Source organism: Oncorhynchus keta, chromosome 4 (assembly GCF_023373465.1).
Source record: "Oncorhynchus keta strain PuntledgeMale-10-30-2019 chromosome 4, Oket_V2, whole genome shotgun sequence".
NCBI classification, from domain to species: domain Eukaryota; kingdom Metazoa; phylum Chordata; class Actinopteri; order Salmoniformes; family Salmonidae; genus Oncorhynchus; species Oncorhynchus keta.
Genome location: NC_068424.1, coordinates 60,391,543 through 60,407,340, shown reverse-complemented (window position 1 = coordinate 60,407,340; position 15,798 = coordinate 60,391,543). Strand labels below are relative to the sequence as shown.

Sequence of the window (15,798 nt, the reverse complement as noted above, 5' to 3'; positions counted from 1 at the left end):
AAGCCCATATAAACCCATTGGTTATATCCTGACTGTCATAGAACTTTGAATCGAATTCCAATTATAACCATTTATCTTAAGTAGTTTCTAGGACCCTCACCCCAGCGGACAACATTTGTCATGGGAATAGACAGTCAAGTTATGAAGTCTGGTTTTCTGGTTGAAGAGATGTCAGATAACCATATTAGAAGCAGATAAAGAGGTATTTTTTTTATAGTTGCTAAAAAGACATGTACACAAAATGTCCTTTTGCCATGAGTGTACAACCTCACGTTGTCATTGCAACATCTGATCTCATTGCAACGTGTCTTGCCCGCTGGGTCACTTCAATAAATGTGATGGCAGAGTGAGCTAAAGATATGCTAGATGGGTGAGGGGTAGTTGGGGAAGGACTGGGACCATACAGGTGGATGAAGGTATAGGAGGCTAGGTAGTGTGCAAACTTTACCTGGAGCGTCAGCACAATGTTCTCTGGCTGAGGATTGCCCAGTCAGATGAAGAAGGCATGCAGAAGACAAAGGCAACGCAGAGTCAAAGAAATAATGTGGATGAAGCAGAAAATCAAACTTAAAATTCACATGCATATTCAGACAGTTGCACATACAGACAAAGAGCATCTATAGGCTCTAATGTATAGTACATTCCATATTTGATGTCGTTTTAATGTTTTGACCTGCAATTGACTGGAGGCTTCAAAACAGTTAAATAAATGCTGTCTGGAATAAATAAATGCTGTCTGGAAACATTCAAACACTTTTCTTCTGAAGATTCAGGAGAAGCTTAGATCTTCAAAGAAAAAAATTGTTGTTAATTAAAGGTGTTTATTAGACAAAAACATGACTGATTTCTCCCTCTGTTTGCTGTCGTACACATTGCCAGAGGCAATAACTGTTCTTCCAGCGTACTAACACATAAGAAGGTCTCGCCTTGGATTACAAAAGCAATTAACACATTGCTTTAGAATAGATAGGGAAGTGCACAACATCTCAAATATGAGTCATTTCCGTATCATAAATAACTGCGTGACACTAGTGAGAAAGTCAAATCATAAAAATCTATGAACACAGATAAACATAAAGTGTGTCCACAAACAGACTCACCTTCTGATACTCCGACTGAATGGCTCCAAATTTATCCGTGGCGACTTTGACGACGAGATCTGAAACGACATGGAGGAAACAGACACAGTGTGAGGTCCGCTTGTCGCAGTTCAGCGGCTGTCACAGTTTGTTACGCAACATCATGTTCCCCCATAAGTACAGTACAGAAACATTAACAACACCACCCCCTGAGGACCACCTTTCAGCTCTAAACTGTACAGTAGTAAATGACTGACTGTGATGCCATAGTACACAGAGAACCAGCTACACAATATGAAGGCTAATAATTTGTTATTTACAGTATATCATACCCACGGGGGTTCAGCCAGAGATACATGATAGTGTTCTATTTAATTGTGTGTGTCCAGAAAAGCTACCCAGTGATCTAGAAACCAGCTATTGCATCTCCAGTAGTGGTGGATGATACCGTATAGTAGAAATGTAGAACTCTAGACATCTAGTGGGCAGTAATATTTGATATGTTGATATACAGTATACTATATAATGTATACACATCACATGCAACTCGTAATAAGACTAAGCCATTAGCCTACTCAAATGGTTATCTGACTCCATAAAGATAGATTGGACTATGGTTGAGTTACAGTAATAGGCAATGAAGAAATGTCTGGGAATGGAATTCTAAATACAAGTGTATTTAATTACTTTGTAAAATGAAGGGATTCACATACAAGGCATGAAGCTTAAGTTACAAAGCATTAACAAGCATTGCAAGGCATTATTCTAAGCATGGTCAGAGACAAAGATAGAGAGAAAGAAACCATGGCTTGTGCCATGGCCCATAGCTCATGGGAGAAGGAGAGAAACAGGGTAGGTATCTCACCACAGCAAATCAATTCAAATCCAAGTGTATTTGTCACGTGCGCCGAATACAACAGGTGTAGTAGTCCTTACAGTGAAATGCTTACTTACAGGCTGTAACCAATGGTGTGGAAAAAAAGGTATGCGTGTGTGTAGGTAAGTAAAGAAATAAAACAACAGTAAAAAGACATTTGAAAAAAGAGTAGCAAGGCTATATACAGACACCTGTTAGTCGGGCCATTTAGGAAGTATGTACATGAATGTATAGTTAAAGTGACTATGCATATAAGATAAACAGAGAGTAGCAGCTGCGTAAAAGAGGGGTTGGGGGGAGGTACAAAATGCAAATAGTCCGGGTAACCATTTGGTTAGATGTTCAGGAGTCTTATGGCTTGGGGGTAAAAACTGTTGAGAAGCCTTTTTGTCTTAGACTTGGCACACCGGTACCGCTTGCCATGCGGTAGTAGAGAGAACAGTCTATGACTGGGGTGGCTGGGGTCTTTGACAATTTTTAGGGCCTTCTTCTGACATCGCCTGGTCAGGAACATAAGAGAAAGAACAATTAATATTTCAGTTGTTTGGATTCAAAATATGAGTTGTTGACCAATACTACTACTGTAAAGTTAACCTCCAATCAGATATCAGACCTACAGTGGGGCATAAAAGTATTTAGTCAGCCACCAATTGTGCATGTTCTCTGACTTAAAAAGATGAGAGAGGCCTGTAATTTTCATCATAGGTACACTTCAACTAGGACAGACAAAATTAGGGGAAAAAATCCAGAAAATCACATTGTAAGATTTTTTTAGGAATTTATTTCCAAATTATGGTGGAAAATTAGTATTTGGTCACCTACAAACAAGCAAGATTTCTGGCTCTCACAGACCTGTAACTTCTTCTTTAAGAGGCTCCTCTGTCCTCCACTCGTTACCTGTATTAATGGCATCTGTTTGAACTTGTTATCAGTAGAAAAGACACCTGTCCACAACCTCAAACAGTTATACTCCAAACTCCACTATGGCCAGAACCAAAGAGCTGGCAAAGGACACCAGAAACAAAATGGTAGAACTGCACCAGGCTGGGAAGACTGAATCTGCAATAGGTAAGCAGCTTGGTTTGATGAAATCAACTGTGGGAGCAATTATTAGGAAATGGAAGACATACAAGACCACTGATAATCTCCCTCGATCTGGGGCTCCACGCAAGGTCTCACCCCGTGGGGTCAAAATGATCACAAGAACGGTGAGCAAAAATCCCAGAACCACACGGGGGGACCTAGTGAATGACCTGCAGAGAGCTGGGACCAAAGTAACAAAGCCTACCATCAGTAACACACTACGCCGCCAGGGACTCAAATCCTGCAGTGCCAGACGTGTCCCCCTGCTTAAGCCAGTACATGTCCAGGCATGTCTGTAGAGAGCATTTGGATGATCCAGAAGAAGATTGGGAGAATGTCATATGCTCAGATGAAACCAAAATATAACTTTTTGGTAAAACCTCAACTCGTCATGTTTGGAGGACAAAGCATGCTGAGTTGCATCCAAAGAACACCATACCTACTGTGAAGCATGGGGGTGACTGATCCTTGTAAAGGAAAGAATGAATTGGGCCATGTATCGTGAGATTTTGAGTGAAAACCACCTTCCATTGAAGATTAAACGTTGCTGGGTCTTTCAGCATGACAATGATCCCAAACACACCGGCCGGGCAACGAAGGAGTGGCTTTGTAAGAAGCGTTAAGAGGTCCTGGAGTGGCCTAGCCAGTCTCCAGATCTCAACCACATAGAAAATCTTTGGAAGGAGATGAAAGTCCATGTTGCCCAGCAACAGCCCCAAAACATCACTGCTCTAGAGGAGATCTGCATGGAGGAATGGGCCAAAATACCAGCAACAGTGTGTGAAAACCTTGTGAAGACTTACAGAAAACGTTTGACCTCTGTCATTGCCAACAAAGGGTATATAACAAAGTATTGAGATAAACTTTTGTTATTGACCAAATACTTATTTTCCACCATAATTTGCAAATAAATTCATTAAAAATCCTACAATGGGATTTTCTGGATTTTTTTTTGTCATAGTTGAAGTGTACCTATGATGAACATTACAGGCCTCTCTCATCTTTTTAAGTGGGAGAACTTGCACAATTGGTGGCTGACTAAATACCTTTTTTGCCCCACGGTACATGATGTAAACTCTCAAGAAGTGTGACAATGGGAGTTGGCAAGATCAACACAGAATGCTGAATTCTTAAGACAACACAGAGGAAATTCTTGCATACAGTTCATAAAACGAGACACGTTGGGGGATGGGTTGCACTACATGGACATGTTGAAGTAAACATGTTCTGTGCAGGTCAAATATGAACACATATACACAGGGCCTAGTTGTTCATATTGGAAAGCTAAAAACAAAGCCACTGATTATATTTTGTCAGACTGACACGAGGTAAAAGCAAAGTCATGAGGTGAAAGGGTCAAGCACAAAGCTTTCATGAGGTGAAAGGGTCAATCACCAAGCTTCCATGAGTTGAAAGGGTCATGCACCAAGATTTCTTGAGGTGAAAGGGTCAAGCACTAAGCTTCCATGAGGTGAAAGGGTCAAGCACCAAGCTTCCATGAGGTGAAAGGGTCAAGCACTAAGCTTCCATGAGGTGAAAGGGTCAAGCACTAAGCTTCCATGAGGTGAAAGGGTCAAGCACCAAGCTTCCATGAGGTGAAAGGGTCAAGCACCAAGCTTCCATGAGGTGAAAGGGTCAAGCACCAAGCTTCCATGAGGTGAAAGGGTCAAGCACCAAGCTTCCATGAGGTGAAAGGGTCAAGCACCAAGCTTCCATGAGGTGAAAGGGTCAAGCACTAAGCTTCCATGAGGTGAAAGGGTCAAGCACCAAGCTTCCATGAGGTGAAAGGGTCAAGCACCAAGCTTCCATGAGGTGAAAGGGTCAAGCACCAAGCTTCCATGAGGTGAAAGGGTCAAGCACTAAGCTTCCATGAGGTGAAAGGGTCAAGCACTAAGCTTCCATGAGGTGAAAGGATAAAGCTTTGATAATACGTCATATTACTGAGATACTACAGCAGAATGAAAATACTGCGACAGTATTGCCACTTCTCAAACCCTCTTGACACTCTCTATGTGGCATATTGGGAATGTGGTGGAACATGGCATGTAGCACTCTTCTCATCAGTTGTGTTCATTTCTCACAAATGATGATGACAGTGGCGTAAAGCGGCCTGGAATGAAAAAAAAGAGACAAGGGGCTTGCTCTTGCTGCAATGCAGTTTCTTTTCACAGGCAAGAATAGCCAAAAATGTTAATAAAGACACCCTAAGGAGGGAGTTAATCGTTGACAGGCACTTTTGTAGTGAAGATGGACCATCTATTACTCAAAAGATGGACTGTGATTGAAGAGAGGAGGTTGCCTCAGGCTTCTCTTTCACCCAATTATTCTTGCTTTTATGAAGACCATTGCGGCTAACTAACACATGTTCCATGGAAAACCAACTTCAATATCTTTGTCATGACATTAAATTGTGTTGAAAGGAGGACGTGCTTGCATATGGATGGGACGTACATGCCAGTCCTCACCAGAAAAGAGTCCTTAGTAAAAATTATTTTGACATATAATACAAATAACAGAAATTGCTCACACCTTTCACCCACTGGTTCCCCCAGGGTTGAAAATTCATCAAAGAAAGACCACTGGTTTCACTTTTCTGACAGTTCAATTTGACCTTGAATCGACCACTGTCAATATCCCCTCACATTCTGAGAAAGAGGGTTACCAGGATAGTGGGTTTTCGCATCCGAAGATTACTTACAACTACCCTCTGTGAAATCACATAAGCTAGCAACAAACAGTATGGGACTAGGGTACATATCAGGGAAGAGGGGCTAGCCTGCATGGCAAGCAGCAGCTTAAAAGTAGCAAGCCTTGCCATCCTCCTCCAGAACATGGCAAACAGCCATAAACCCACAGTAGGCTCTGGGTTAGCATTCATAATATAATTCCATGGGAAGGTTTCAAAAGAAATCGTTGAAACATTTCAAGTGAACTCTATAGACAATGCAATAACGCACCTGATTTGACACAAACTGTTATAATCTGTTATAACAGTTAGGCCTAGCGCCTGTCAGTACAAATTACCACTGCCATTATCTGACACATGGGTTTCTACTTGGCTAGTTAGCTACCTAGATATGGTTTGACTGAAAATCAGAGTCAAGTGTTACTATTATCTCTGTGTTTCACTGAACCCAATGCTGTGGGAAGAAGAGGAGGCATGCAATTAAAAAAGGTGACAAAGTGACCAATATTACAATTATAATGTTCACCCAATTAATTCCAAGTAACATGTATAAACCCATGCCAGCTACTGTGCTGCTAGCTAACTTGCTAATGGTATTTGATCGAGGGGACTCTTTAACACTAATGGAGAGGAACTGGCCTGCCACCTTTACCTCACTGACGGTGTTGAAAAGCGTATGAGACACACATGACCATCAACAAAGTAATAGTTCCTCATGTATTTCCTGTTCCACCTTGTGCAATGGAAAATCGTCAGTTATTGGAGGGCCATGTCTGAGAGTCTCTCGTCTTCATTTTGACCTAACAACATTGTACTAGTCTGCTCTGTATACTGACTTGGAGTTTTATTTTAGGATGTAAACGCTTGTGTATGAAGCAAAAACAATAGGTGTTTTTAGGTCAGTCAAAGATGGTGGATGGGTGCAGGAGACTTAACCTTGAAGCTTGAAAGCCTCATGGCAAAGACAGTACAGCAGGTTTTGTCAACTATGTTTTGCCTCCTGCCAAATGTTTTCTGAGCTAATAGTTGGTGGGCCAGAGCATAATTACTATATAGTATTAGCACAATACATTTTTCTACACTACAATTTTAACAACATTTTTAACAAATCTGATTAGTACATAACAAATTCAGTGACAATAGCATAGTCATTTCAATCTGATTACACTTAAAATCACCATGTCTCTATTCAATTATTATTTTTGCCTATTTCTTTGTGCATTGATTGGTGGGGAAAAACAGGTTTACGTAGCCTACAGTAGGCTACACTACTTTTTCTTACATCAACATTCATTCAACACAATTAACTTGATAGCAAGAGAAAATGTAGCTCTCAAAAAGTATTTTAAAAAAGGTGGATAATGAAAATCAAAGTTTCATGGAAAAATGTACAGTGAGATATGCGTTCATCTTACCATCTTTTTCCAATGCCAAGCCAGTATGTCTTATTTGCAATGAAAATGTCGCTGTTTGCAAATAATTAAATCTCAAGATGTCATTACGAATCTAAGCATGGAACTTTCAAAGTGGCCTTCCCACCCCAGATTCCAGACGCAGAAATATTTTTGTTAACTGCAAGCTACACACAGCTTTTTTTGGCTGACATATCCTGTCACTTAAATGGGTTAAATTTCCAGTTACAAGGAAGATGGAAAACGGTCGTGGACATGGTGGAAAAATGTAAGGCCTTTCCTAGGAAGCTTGAGTTGTTTGATTTGGACTTGACATCTGGAAGGCTTCTGCACTTCAGCACACTGAACAAAAGACAGGCCACAACATGGGAGATGTCATCAAGCAGCTGAGGGACAACTTCTCCACCAGATTTGAAGACTACAGAATGCCCAAGGATATCATTGTGTTTGTACGTGATCCTATCACAGGCTTCCCAGGTGTATAATTCTCCTTCCTTGCTAAGAAAACGATACCATCGCTGGATGAGGTGGCAATTCAAACTAAGCTGACTGCGCTGATGCGCACAGGAGTGCCGAGTCCTTGTTTGTATTTTGGGTGGCATGCTCAGAGGAATACAGCCAATAAAGAAACTAGCATTTTATGTGCTAACAATGTTAGGATTGACTTACACCTGTGAGTCCTCATTTCCTCCAAGAACGCAATATAGACTCACGACAGTAACCGGCTTTCACATAAATAAATGGAGGATTGCCTGCGCATCAAAATCACAACTCTCTCACGCAACATCCACAAGATCGTGTCCGAGGGGGGATGCAACTTTTCTCATTGAGTAAGCAACGTAGTGTCCTATATTGTATTTAGTAAATACTAACATTACTGTGAGTGCTTATCCAGGGATATTTAGGTCTCAAGCTGTTTGTTCTGTCGTTACAGGAGCATTCTATTCCGATACAGACATTCAGACACAGAGATCACATTTTTTTCTTGAAATGTATTGTTTTATGTAGGTTTCTACATGTTTGGCCAGTTGCAATTGTAAGTAGATAAATAAATAAAAATCCCACTTCTATTAGGCCATACATTTTTTGATTGTGAAAGATGCTGTTTAGCCTTATAGCCTAACCCAGCCAGTTGTTATTTTATATATGCCTAGGCTCAGAAGAAATAAACTCCATTTAAGCTCTCTTGTTATTTGTAAAGTCAAATTAAAATGAAGATTATTGATGAAATGAATTACTCAACTTGTGTAGGTTCAACTCCGATTGATTGCGCTGTGGTTGCAGCTTTTACGTTTCAGCGCAGCCTTTATTAGTTGATTGTGTCCTGCATTCTCTCTCATGAATGAAGTTAATTCAAATGTAACTTTTGCATTATGTAGGTAGTGTAACTTCCTTCTTGGGACATTGCGTTTGGGAGTTTTTGCATCTCGGGTCTGATAATATTTCATTATTATGTTATTTTTTTAAATGAAAAAAATATTCATAATTCATGCACAAACAGATTTGGCCCACGGGCCGCAGTACAGTATGAAGATAGGCAGAAACTGCTTCTCCAATAGAAATACCGATCACGCTTGAGGGTGATGTCATGGAGACGTTAAGCGCAGATACACGTCATCGGGTCTGAAGGCCGTCTCTCGTGAACTGCGTATGTACATGCCGTCAAAAATCAAATGCACACCTTCACTATAACGTAGTTATTGACAAAAATGTAAACGTGTCAGATTGTCACTTTCACGAGGTTGGAGTAATAACAGGTTCAATTACGTAAGACATTGGCTAGAATCTAGGTTGTGCCATTTGATTTTGTGAAAATGAACAACTAAGGAATACATTTTTCACTTCTCTCATTGACTTCTCAAAACCAAGCCTGGTGTCCTCGATCTGCTTTGCAAGCCTTCCCGGAAGTCTCGTGTTGTTGCGCCTCTGGGTTTTGAAACTCTGTGCTCCCGGCATGGGTAACACAATCTGCAGCTGGTGTTGACAGTTGTAGTGACACGGCCTCAAACTGACCACGCAGAAGTAATACAGTCTGCCTTGACCTCCCATTGAACCCAAAAAGAGCTATACAGTTACTAAACACAAAACATACTGTAGTAGCAGAGCTGTTTGAAAAGCTTACATCTACACTGGAATTGTTATGTCTGGTTAAATATCCCAAAGCAACATTGTTTTTTATCTTCGGTAAACAGTGATTAGGCATAATAAGGTTTTATTTTATTCATGCTTATAATAAACCAAAGAGAAAATTATAGTTGAAATATAGGACATGTTCAGCATATGTGTCAGTTTTCCAAAGTTAGATAACTTGCTACTTAAACACTATAATGTCATGAAGCATTACAATAGGCATGCATAGATACACTGATGAGGATGCAGTAGCTTGTGAACAGTATAAGCATACTCTTGTGGGCTTGTCAGCAAGCTAGTTTACTGACCTAAAATGTTCATGTTTCAGTATCTGTTCTCATCATAATCATATAGAGTCATGACGACATCAGTTGTGCCTGACTTATTGTGACAACTATTATAAAAACTGAAAGGTAGATGAAACGCAGATGTCATAATATCGGGGTAAAGGATTGACAGGAGGGGGAAGAGATCCAATGTGTGTTGGGGCTAGGAGGACATAGTGATGCTAGGCCTATAGAAACAGGTCAGGAGGACATAGTGATGCTACTAGGCCTATAGAAACAGGTCAGGAGGATATAGTGATGCTACTAGGCCTATAGAAACAGGTCAGGAGGATATAGTGATGCTAGGGCTATGGAAACAGGTCAGGAGGACATAGTGATGCTAGGCCTATAGAAACAGGTCAGGAGGACATAGCGATGCTAGGCCTATAGAAACAGGTCAGGAGGACATAGTGATGCTAGGGCTATAGAAACAGGTCAGGAGGATATAGTGATGCTAGGCCTATAGAAACAGGTCAGGAGGACATAGTGATGCTAGGCCTATAGAAACAGGTCAGGAGGATATAGTGATGCTAGGGCTATAGAAACAGGTCAGGAGGACATAGTGATGCTAGGCCTATAGAAACAGGTCAGGAGGACATAGTGATGCTAGGCCTATAGAAACAGGTCAGGAGGACATAGTGATGCTAGGACTATAGAAACAGGTCAGGAGGACATAGTGATGCTAGGGCTATAGAAACAGGTCAGGAGGATATAGTGATGCTAGGCCTATAGAAACAGGTCAGGAGGACATAGTGATGCTAGGGCTATAGAAACAGGTCAGGAGGATATAGTGATGCTAGGGCTATAGAAACAGGTCAGGAGGATATAGTGATGCTAGGGCTATAGAAACAGGTCAGGAGGACATAGTGATGCTAGGGCTATAGAAACAGGTCAGGAGGACATAGTGATGCTAGGCCTATAGAAACAGGTCAGGAGGACATAGTGATGCTCGGCCTATAGAAACAGGTCAGGAGGACATAGTGATGCTAGGGCTATAGAAACAGGTCAGGAGGACATAGTGATGCTAGGGCTATAGAAACAGGTCAGGAGGATATAGTGATGCTAGGGCTATAGAAACAGGTCAGGAGGACATAGTGATGCTAGGGCTATAGAAACAGGTCAGGAGGACATAGTGATGCTAGGGCTATAGAAACAGGTCAGGAGGACATAGTGATGCTAGGGCTATAGAAACAGGTCAGGAGGACATAGTGATGCTAGGGCTATAGAAACAGGTCAGGAGGATATAGTGATGCTAGGGCTATAGAAACAGGTCAGGAGGATATAGTGATGCTAGGCCTATAGAAACAGGTCAGGAGGATATAGTGATGCTAGGGCTATAGAAACAGGTCAGGAGGACATAGTGATGCTAGGGCTATAGAAACAGGTCAGGAGGACATAGTGATGCTAGGCCTATAGAAACAGGTCAGGAGGACATAGTGATGCTAGGGCTATAGAAACAGGTCAGGAGGATATAGTGATGCTAGGGCTATAGAAACAGGTCAGGAGGACATAGTGATGCTAGGCCTATAGAAACAGGTCAGGAGGACATAGTGATGCTAGGGCCGTAGAAACAGGTCAGGTGGATATAGTGATGCTAGGGCTATAGAAACAGGTCAGGAGGATATAGTGATGCTAGGCCTATAGAAACAGGTCAGGAGGACATAGTGATGCTAGGCCTATAGAAACAGGTCAGGAGGACATAGTGATGCTAGGGCTATAGAAACAGGTCAGGAGGATATAGTGATGCTAGGCCTATAGAAACAGGTCAGGAGGATATAGTGATGCTAGGGCTATAGAAACAGGTCAGGAGGACATAGTGATGCTAGGCCTATAGAAACAGGTCAGGAGGACATAGTGATGCTACTAGGCCTATAGAAACAGGTCAGGAGGACATAGTGATGCTAGGGCTATAGAAACAGGTCAGGAGGATATAGTGGTGCTAGGGCTATAGAAACAGGTCAGGAGGACATAGTGATGCTAGGCCTATAGAAACAGGTCAGGAGGACATAGTGATGCTAGGCCTATAGAAACAGGTCAGGAGGACATAGTGATGCTAGGGCTATAGAAACAGGTCAGGAGGACATAGTGATGCTAGGGCTATAGAAACAGGTCAGGAGGATATAGTGATGCTAGGCCTATAGAAACAGGTCAGGAGGACATAGTGATGCTAGGGCTATAGAAACAGGTCAGGAGGACATAGTGATGCTAGGGCTATAGAAACAGGTCAGGAGGATATAGTGGTGCTAGGGCTATAGAAACAGGTCAGGAGGACATAGTGATGCTAGGCCTATAGAAACAGGTCAGGAGGACATAGTGATGCTAGGCCTATAGAAACAGGTCAGGAGGACATAGTGATGCTAGGGCTATAGAAACAGGTCAGGAGGACATAGTGATGCTAGGCCTATAGAAACAGGTCAGGAGGACATAGTGATGCTCGGCCTATAGAAACAGGTCAGGAGGACATAGTGATGCTAGGGCTATAGAAACAGGTCAGGAGGACATAGTGATGCTAGGGCTATAGAAACAGGTCAGGAGGATATAGTGATGCTAGGGCTATAGAAACAGGTCAGGAGGACATAGTGATGCTAGGGCTATAGAAACAGGTCAGGAGGACATAGTGATGCTAGGGCTATAGAAACAGGTCAGGAGGACATAGTGATGCTAGGGCTATAGAAACAGGTCAGGAGGACATAGTGATGCTAGGGCTATAGAAACAGGTCAGGAGGATATAGTGATGCTAGGGCTATAGAAACAGGTCAGGAGGATATAGTGATGCTAGGCCTATAGAAACAGGTCAGGAGGATATAGTGATGCTAGGGCTATAGAAACAGGTCAGGAGGACATAGTGATGCTAGGGCTATAGAAACAGGTCAGGAGGACATAGTGATGCTAGGCCTATAGAAACAGGTCAGGAGGACATAGTGATGCTAGGGCTATAGAAACAGGTCAGGAGGATATAGTGATGCTAGGGCTATAGAAACAGGTCAGGAGGACATAGTGATGCTAGGCCTATAGAAACAGGTCAGGAGGACATAGTGATGCTAGGGCTATAGAAACAGGTCAGGTGGATATAGTGATGCTAGGGCTATAGAAACAGGTCAGGAGGATATAGTGATGCTAGGCCTATAGAAACAGGTCAGGAGGACATAGTGATGCTAGGCCTATAGAAACAGGTCAGGAGGACATAGTGATGCTAGGGCTATAGAAACAGGTCAGGAGGATATAGTGATGCTAGGCCTATAGAAACAGGTCAGGAGGATATAGTGATGCTAGGGCTATAGAAACAGGTCAGGAGGACATAGTGATGCTAGGCCTATAGAAACAGGTCAGGAGGACATAGTGATGCTACTAGGCCTATAGAAACAGGTCAGGAGGACATAGTGATGCTAGGGCTATAGAAACAGGTCAGGAGGATATAGTGGTGCTAGGGCTATAGAAACAGGTCAGGAGGACATAGTGATGCTAGGCCTATAGAAACAGGTCAGGAGGACATAGTGATGCTAGGCCTATAGAAACAGGTCAGGAGGACATAGTGATGCTAGGACTATAGAAACAGGTCAGGAGGACATAGTGATGCTAGGGCTATAGAAACAGGTCAGGAGGATATAGTGATGCTAGGCCTATAGAAACAGGTCAGGAGGACATAGTGATGCTAGGGCTATAGAAACAGGTCAGGAGGATATAGTGATGCTAGGGCTATAGAAACAGGTCAGGAGGACATAGTGATGCTAGGCCTATAGAAACAGGTCAGGAGGACATAGTGATGCTAGGCCTATAGAAACAGGTCAGGAGGACATAGTGATGCTAGGGCTATAGAAACAGGTCAGGAGGACATAGTGATGCTAGGGCTATAGAAACAGGTCAGGAGGACATAGTGATGCTAGGGCTATAGAAACAGGTCAGGAGGATATAGTGATGCTAGGGATATAGAAACAGGTCAGGAGGATATAGTGATGCTAGGCATATAGAAACAGGTCAGGAGGATATAGTGATGCTAGGGCTATAGAAACAGGTTAGGAGGACATAGTGATGCTAGGGCTATAGAAACAGGTCAGGAGGACATAGTGATGCTAGGCCTATAGAAACAGGTCAGGAGGACATAGTGATGCTAGGCCTATAGAAACAGGTCAGGAGGACATAGTGATGCTAGGGCTATAGAAACAGGTCAGGAGGACATAGTGATGCTAGGGCTATAGAAACAGGTCAGGAGGACATAGTGATGCTAGGGCTATAGAAACAGGTCAGGAGGATATAGTGATGCTAGGGATATAGAAACAGGTCAGGAGGATATAGTGATGCTAGGCATATAGAAACAGGTCAGGAGGATATAGTGATGCTAGGGCTATAGAAACAGGTTAGGAGGACATAGTGATGCTAGGGCTATAGAAACAGGTCAGGAGGACATAGTGATGCTAGGCCTATAGAAACAGGTCAGGAGGACATAGTGATGCTAGGGCTATAGAAACAGGTCAGGAGGATATAGTGATGCTAGGGCTATAGAAACAGGTCAGGAGGACATAGTGATGCTAGGCCTATAGAAACAGGTCAGGAGGACATAGTGATGCTAGGGCTATAGAAACAGGTCAGGAGGATATAGTGATGCTAGGGCTATAGAAACAGGTCAGGAGGATATAGTGATGCTAGGCCTATAGAAACAGGTCAGGAGGACATAGTGATGCTAGGCCTATAGAAACAGGTCAGGAGGACATAGTGATGCTAGGGCTATAGAAACAGGTCAGGAGGACATAGTGATGCTAGGGCTATAGAAACAGGTGAGGAGGACATAGTGATGCTAGGGCTATAGAAACAGGTCAGGAGGATATAGTGATGCTAGGGCTATAGAAACAGGTCAGGAGGATATAGTGATGCTAGGGCTATAGAAACAGGTCAGGACGACATAGTGATGCTAGGGCTATAGAAACAGGTCAGGAGGACATAGTGATGCTAGGCCTATAGAAACAGGTCAGGAGGACATAGTGATGCTAGGGCTATAGAAACAGGTCAGGAGGATATAGTGATTCTAGGGCTATAGAAACAGGTCAGGAGGACATAGTGATGCTAGGCCTATAGAAACAGGTCAGGAGGATATAGTGATGCTAGGGCTATATAAACAGGTCAGGAGGATATAGTGATGCTAGGGCTATAGAAACAGGTCAGGATGACATAGTGATGCTAGGGCTATAGAAACAGGTCAGGAGGATATAGTGATGTTAGGGCTATAGAAACAGGTCAGGATGACATAGTGATGCTAGGGCTATAGAAACAGGTCAGGGGGATATAGTGATGCTAGGGCTATAGAAACAGGTCAGGAGGACATAGTGATGCTAGGGCTATAGAAACAGGTCAGGAGGACATAGTGATGCTAGGCCTATAGAAACAGGTCAGGAGGACATAGTGATGCTAGGGCTATAGAAACAGGTCAGGAGGACATAGTGATGCTAGGGCTATAGAAACAGGTCAGGAGGATATAGTGATGCTAGGGCTATAGAAACAGGTCTGGGTGATATAGTGATGCTGGGGCAATAGAAACAGGTCAGGAGGATGTTCCAAACCCAGCTGACCAGGATTGAATAGTGTGGCTGAATTCCCATTCCTCAAGTGGATGTAAACAGTCCCTTAGGCCCAGCGGTAAACAAGAGAGCTGTGTCTCTCACTGACTTAATAGGAAGAAGAGCCAAGGAGGCTAGGGTTCTATTACACAATAAGATAGGTAGGACTCAATGTCAGTAGGGGTATATTGGAAGGCATATATTAAATCAGTGATGGGAAAACACAGCAATGCAGGTCTCTTCTGAGAGCGATATGATACATACAGTGCCTTCGGAAAGTATTCATAAACCTTGACTTTATTCAAATTTTCTTACGTTACAGCATTATTCTAAAATGGATTAAATAAATAAAAAATCTCAGCAATTTACACACAATACCCAATAATGACAAATACATTAGTATTCAGACCCTTTGCTGTGAGACTTGAAAATGTCCTGGCAGCACTCCACCAATCAGGCCTTTATTGTACAGTGGCCAGACGGAAGCCACTCCACAGTAAAAGGCACATGACAGCCCGCTTGGAGTTTCCAAAAGGCACCTAAAGAAACAAGATTCTCTGGTCAGATGAAACCGAGATTGAACTCTATGGCCTGAATGCCAAGCGTCACGTCTGGAGGAAACCTGGCACCATCCCTACAGTGAAGCATGGTGGTGA

At 42.6% G+C, this 15,798-nt stretch overlaps 1 protein-coding gene across 10 annotated transcripts in view; it reads right to left on the bottom strand.

The window, feature by feature from the left end:
- Positions 1-15,798, bottom strand: part of LOC118379795 (prominin-1-A-like) — a 149,288-nt gene that overhangs the window by 99,213 nt on the left and 34,277 nt on the right. For 6 of the 10 annotated variants that reach the window (XM_052511686.1, XM_052511690.1, XM_052511695.1 and 3 more), the window contains exons 2-3: positions 1,101-1,159; positions 449-475 (exon numbers count right to left, since the gene is read on the bottom strand). In XM_052511686.1, coding sequence (XP_052367646.1) covers positions 449-475; positions 1,101-1,159 — 86 coding nt within the window. The remainder of the gene's footprint in view (positions 1-448; positions 476-1,100; positions 1,160-15,798) is intronic. The other 4 variants (XM_052511687.1, XM_052511696.1, XM_052511689.1 and 1 more) reach the window with 1 other exon arrangement.